Source organism: Mus caroli, chromosome 8 (genome assembly GCF_900094665.2).
Source record: "Mus caroli chromosome 8, CAROLI_EIJ_v1.1, whole genome shotgun sequence".
NCBI classification, from domain to species: Eukaryota; Metazoa; Chordata; class Mammalia; order Rodentia; family Muridae; genus Mus; species Mus caroli.
The window spans coordinates 84,829,579-84,836,065 of record NC_034577.1 but is presented as its reverse complement, the minus strand read 5'-3'; the positions used below and the strand labels follow the sequence as shown (position 1 = coordinate 84,836,065).

Genomic DNA, 6,487 nt, shown 5'->3' with positions numbered 1-6,487 from the left:
CCTCCCTCCCTCCCTCCCTCCCTCCCTCCCTTCCTTCCTCCCTCCCTCCCTTCCTACAAAATGCCTTCAAACCATGTACCCACTCTGTTCATCAAGATCTGCCTTGTTAGAGCAATAGAGCAGGTCTCCCTCTCAGGGAGGCCACAGCTGCTAGCCAGACTCTGGCCCGTGTGGGAACCACCCAGTGCCTTCTCCCCCTTCCCCCTTTTCCCTTTGGTCCTGGGGCAGTCCTAGTCACCCCCTGGGTTCCCACCTGTTCTCAGCTCTTCCATGGTGTCCAGCAACATCTTGCGATGCCCAAGAGCAAGAACCCATTGTCCCTTGACTGTGAGGCCCAGGGACCCTAGACTGCTCCCTCTCTACCCCTGTGGACTGGGGTTCCATGGATTCCCAGAGCCAGATGCCCACCCGGGTGGCATGGAGAACAGTTGGTAGTCTCTCGTGCCCACCCATCCAGAGCCCCGGAGCTCTGGCAGGACACCGGTCATCTCTCCCACCCCCTTTATTTCCCTGCTACCGGCACCCCACATCATATTCTGTTTCCATCTATTGGCCTGTGGTATACAGCAAGGGCTAAGTGTAACCAAAGATTTTATGTGGGATGAGCTGCAGGTGAACACTCTCATCAGTGATGTGGAGCCCCCCTTATTTCAGAGAACTTGCAGAGATCCCAATCTCCTTCTATCTCTTATGACACAGCCACAGCATCTTTACTTCTATCCACTGTTGTCTTACAGCACAGAGGATGAACACAGCCGGGGAAACTGGGGTCACTTGGACCAGGTGGCTGCACTACATTGGGTCCAAGACAACATTGTCAACTTTGGGGGCAACCCAGGATCTGTGACTATCTTTGGCGAGTCAGCAGGAGGTGAAAGTGTCTCTGTTCTTGTAAGTTTTCCTTGTCTAGTCTGGATGTAGCTGCCAACAGAACCTCTTAGAGACCAACCAGTCCAGCTCTGGAACCTTTGCTCTCATGACCTGGATCCAGGTTGACTCTACTTATTGCTCAGCATCAGATGGTGGATGCCTAAAGATTAAACTTTCTTTCTCTCCTAGGAAGCTTTGAGCTCAGGTTTATGTCATGGGCCATAACAAACACTAGTAGTATACTGTACTATGCCATTTCTCCACTACTGACTTATTTGAATTCTCTTTCTCTTTGTTAATCAGACTAACATTAGGGTTGATTTCTCTTACAAAGTGTTGGGAGTAAACTCCAAGTAGGTAAGGGAGAGACCATGAGTGTAATTGTTTGGTGATTGGGGGTTATTGACACTGTGAAGGGACCCAAGCACCCAAAACAGGCAGGGGTGTCCTTGGATGGTTTTTCCATGCCTTGGAAGGAAAGTGGCAGTATTTGGGACTGTCTGATATGGTGGGATATGGCATAGGACTTTAGGGCTTTGAAGGGAGCTATGGAAAGCATTGGTGACTTCTAGGACACCTCCAACTCCTCTAGAGGTGAACAGAGGATCAGCCCTATTACTGCATTGTCAGACACACTAAGTTCATGTTCTTATTGTCAAAGGAAATGTTCACACTTTTAAAAGTAGAGATAAAAGGAAAAGATAAATAAACCACAAAAAGCTGGGTGATATCTTATGTTTATAATCCCATTACTCAAAAAGCTGAGGTTTAAAGGTCACAGATGAAGGCTAACCTTAGCTAAAGAGCTAATTCTTGCCCATTCTGGGACATTTAGCAACACAGCAAATGTTTTGTTAAATAGGAAGAAGTCTTCTGTAGTATTACTATGCATATATATAATATATTATATATTATTATTATGCATTATATTAATTATATAATACCACATTATATATTTAGTATTTAGTATTTAGTATATTATTTATATTGTATTATATTATTTTATTATTTTATTATAATATAAATATAAATGTTTATATTACATTGTATTGGTCATATATAATGCACATATATAGTATTCCCCAGGGAGAATAAAACATTATTTGCTCAATCATTTGAAACCTTGAACTATTTATGATTGTAAAATTATGAATATCAGGAGGACACTTATTTTTTATGGGCCTCCATGATCACTTTTCTTGGGATAAATCCTGCTCAATATAGTTCTGAAGCAGAATTTGTGACAAAAATTGCTGTATTGTCTTGCTGGGGGCTTAATTATTGAGAAAGCCTTCTTTTAGCATTTAATTTTGTTTGGTTTTTGTTTGGGGCTGTCTCTATTGTGCTGAGGGTCTTTTGGAAGAGGTGGCTCCAGGAAGATCCTGGGTCAGGATGCTTTTATGTCCCCAGAGTCCCAGGGCCCCCAATTGAATGATACAGCAGCAGAGCTGGTAGACAGAACCTTAAGGAGCAAATGAGTCTCAGAGCACACCTTTGGATGCAAAGTCTTTGTCTTTCCCTTGCCAGGTGTTAAGCCCACTGGCCAAGAACCTCTTCCACAGGGCCATCGCTCAGAGTAGTGTCATTTTCAATCCTTGCCTGTTTGGGAGAGCTGCCAGACCCTTGGCTAAGGTAAGTATCACTCTCAAACAGCTATTGAACCTTTTAAACTAATGCCTTGAATCTTTAGCAGTCTGTCTTGCTACAAGATTCAGCTGAGGTGCTCAAGGGCTTCCTAAAATAAGAATGATCAAGTAGGAAAGTCTGACGATTTATGACCCACATCTAAACCACATTCTACACTTATTAAAGATTTCATGTTGGGGGGCTGATGAGATGGCTCAGCGGTTAAGAGCACCGACTGCTCTTCCAAAGGTCCTGAGTTCAAATCCCAGCAACCACATGGTGGCTCACAACCACCTGTAACAAAAATCTGATGCCCTCTTCTGGAGTGTCTGAAGACAGCTACAGTGTACACACATATAATAAATAAATAAATCTTTAAAAAAAAAGATTTCATGTTGACTATGTTATGCAGTCATCCAGCTATGCTGCACACATTTAAGCATATGAGAAACATTATCACCTCCTGTGCATGTCATATGTAAGCATCACCCTCATCTATGGGTAATGGAAAGTGAAATACAGAGAGATTGATTATCACAGCAAGCGCTAGAAGTGAGGCTTAAATCCAGACAGTGAAATTCTGGGTTTTAAACCTTAAATCTCCAACAGCCTCTTAAGAAACATTTTACATTGAGAATATCCCTCATCCCCTTTTTGGTCCTGGGAATTGACATTGTGCCCATTTATCAAGAACAGTAACAGAGGTGTAGGTATTGGGTAGCCATCTCACACCCCTGGTAGAGCAGTAATAGAGGTTACACTCTGGTATCTAGTCCCCACACTTGATTACTTTCATTAACACTCTATTGTTTTTAGAAATAAGACATGGGCTAGGATCCACTTTATGCATGGAGGGAGGGAACAGATATGCTCTTGACTCCTGATCTTTTAACAGAAAATTGCTGCTCTTGCTGGCTGTAAAACCACCACATCAGCCGCCATGGTTCACTGCCTGCGCCAGAAGACAGAGGATGAGCTCTTGGAGATCTCACTGAAAATGGTAGGTATGTCTAACCTCATGGTCCCTACCCTGTGTACTTGGCCTAGGTTTTGCTTTATTCAGCTGTCTTCTGAGATAGTTGTTATCTTTCAGGACAGTGTCAGTCTTGTGATCTCAATTGAGATTGTTACTGATTCCTTAACATGAAAGACCTACAATGTGAAACTGCTTAGTAAGAACATTTCACAAGAACTCACATAATTCCCCAGATTTATCAAAGCTTAATGTCATGGCATTCTTGTTTGCAGGTGTATTTAAAGTTATAAAATAATCCACATTTCTACACATAATCAACAAAACGAAATAGCAAAGGGGGCAAGGATATACACTATAAGGCTTCTAAGAAAAGTGTCACATGCAATCTAGGAGCACCTGCCCTTGGAAGGCATCACCCACAGTGAGCAGGGCTTTCCCACATCAATCATTAATCAAGAGAATCCACAAGCATGGGCAGTCTAATGGAGGCTGTTTCACAATTGAGTTTCCCCTGTCATAGATGACTCTCGTCTGTGTCAAGATGAGGAAACTAAGCAGCACAACATCCATTCCCCATCCATGTACCATCGATCCATGCATCCTCATAACCAACCCTATTAAGTATTGTTTACTAATCCAGTAGAGATACATCTAAAGTGTTTAATTCCTCTATTTTTAATTTATCTAATCCCCATTAATCATCCAGCCAACCTGTATCTACTCACTTTTACTTAGACCTTCAAAACAGTGGTCTGTAGGTTCCCCTTAAACCCCATGGAAGCTCTCTGGCACTATAATGTTTTTACTTGTCCATGGACTGAGCCATTGTGGACATAGGTTTTCCTTTGTTAGGCTTATGTAAGGAGATCAAGGTGTTAGAAGAATTAAGAGAGGGCTCTTTTCTTTTCTTTCTTTTTTTTGGGGGGGGGTGTGGGGGCCGGTTCAAGACAGGATTTCTCTGTCCTGGGGCTGTCCTGGAACTCACTTTGTAGACCAAGCTGGCCTCAAACTCAGAAATCTGCCTGCCTCTGCCTCCCAAGTGTTGGGATTAAAGGCGTGCGCCACCATGCCCGGCTGAGAGGGTTATTTTCTAATATCCAGAAAATAGGCAACTATTTCAGCTATTCCCCACATGGCAGAGGAGGACTCAGCTTGCACAGGAATAGCAAGTCACTTTGAGGAAACCAAGAGAATCCAATAACCAAGAACGTTCTACAATATTTAAGGTCTTGTAGAAGTACGTCCATGATGATCCATTGGTCCCAGCATGCACTCACATGCACTCATATACATGAGTGTGCACATACACACAACTCACTCTTGGATGATGGCACCACAATTTACAGTGGAGGCACTATAGTGATTGCATCCCATATGCAAATGAGACCCATGAGCTAGAGTGCTGTGGTGTAATCACTATAGTCCTTACAACAAAGAAAAGCATGGGTCACAATGATTTCCAGTGAGCTTAGTGGTGTCAGTTTTCTGAGTTCAGGTGAAAACCTTGTTTGATGTCTGTTGAGCAGAATAAAAGTATGCATTATAACAGAATCTCTAAGCAATTGAACTGTTCTGACAAGATGCTGTAGCCCATAGCTATACCCAGATGCTCTGAAGATACTTGTGAATTTACCAACTCTACTATTCAACTTTCTGGTCTCTTTTTCCAGAATTCTAAATTCATACCCTATCTGCTTAGAAGGCATTTTCCCTTAATTTCAGCAGTAGGTTTAGTGTAAACTCTGTTGGACCAATATGGTTTTACCAAGATTTCTGACTTTCATGGAAGTAGACTGTAGGGGAGGTTAGATGCCCAAACAGCACCTGGGAAGACCTAATGCTGCATTAAACCAGTCAAGGGACCTGGTGGATTATACTGAAAAGTGGAGTATAAAATGTGGTTGGAATCTGGGATCTTCCTTGACTGCTCCTCACAGTGAGAGAAATGATGCTCCAGATAATGTATAGTGGCATACTTTCAGAAGCAAGACCAAGGGAAGGGGAAAATGATGGAGAGGCTTTCTACTATTCCATCCCAACTGTAGCTGACCTCTGTAGGCTCCCTACCACCACCTTGACCTAATTCCACTACCTTGCAAAGGAGACACTAGGGTATTGTTGCCAGTGAGGAGAGGTGAGATTAGGAGCACAGGCATAGGCATGAAGCATTCTTCCCAGAGTTCTGATAACCCTGAATGGATCCCAAAGCCTGTCCCTCTACTGTCACCACCCTTGCATCATCATGATCCTGTGCCCATTCTCAGAGGACCCTGAACTCTGATGTTTCGTTTCTGTTGCTGTGATTAACTATCTCAACAAAAAGCCAACTTCAGAGAGAAATGGTTTGTTTTAGGTCACAATTCCTAGTTATTGTGGGGAAGTCAGAGTGGTGGGAGCTTGAAGCAGCTGGTATTGAGTTGAGAACAGAGAGAAATGATTGGATATATATGCCCTTGATTACTGTGCTCAATTATACCCCCTTATACAGACCTACTTCCCTAGGAAATAATGCCCCCTTCAGTAGTCTGGATCTTTCTACACCAATTAAATTAATTAGGATACTCACCAACCGACAAGACCACCATAGGACCATCACAATGTAGACTCTATCCTCATTGAGACTCCCTTCCCAGGTGGTTCTGGGTGGTACCAAGCTGACCATAAAAGCTAACCATCACAAACCAGGTATAAGGTTCTCTTAATCAAGGAAGAATCAGGGGAGATAATCTAATAACTCTGAGGTCAGGCTCAAGGGATAAGCTTTTGCACAAAGAAGTTTTCCCTCTATCTTCAATTTCTCTGCCTTTTTTTTTTTCACAGAAATTTGGGACAGTTGATTTTCTTGGAGACCCCAGAGAGGTAAAGTCCTTTGTTTTCTGAATTATGGGTTCTTTTGTGTGTGTGTGTGTGGGGGGGGTTGAGACAGGGTTTTTCTGTATAGCCCTGGCTGTCCTGGAACTCACTTTGTAGACCAGGCTGGCCTCGAACTCAGAAATTCACCTGCCTCTGCCTCCC

The 6,487-nt window shown here is 43.1% G+C and overlaps 1 protein-coding gene across 1 annotated transcript in view; it reads left to right on the top strand.

Annotated features, from left to right (window-relative positions):
- LOC110300014 (liver carboxylesterase 1) overlaps positions 1-6,487 on the top strand; it is a 31,788-nt gene that overhangs the window by 8,295 nt on the left and 17,006 nt on the right. The window contains exons 5-8 of the mRNA XM_021170045.1: positions 738-891; positions 2,398-2,502; positions 3,392-3,496; positions 6,293-6,331. Coding sequence (XP_021025704.1) covers positions 738-891; positions 2,398-2,502; positions 3,392-3,496; positions 6,293-6,331 — 403 coding nt within the window. The remainder of the gene's footprint in view (positions 1-737; positions 892-2,397; positions 2,503-3,391; positions 3,497-6,292; positions 6,332-6,487) is intronic.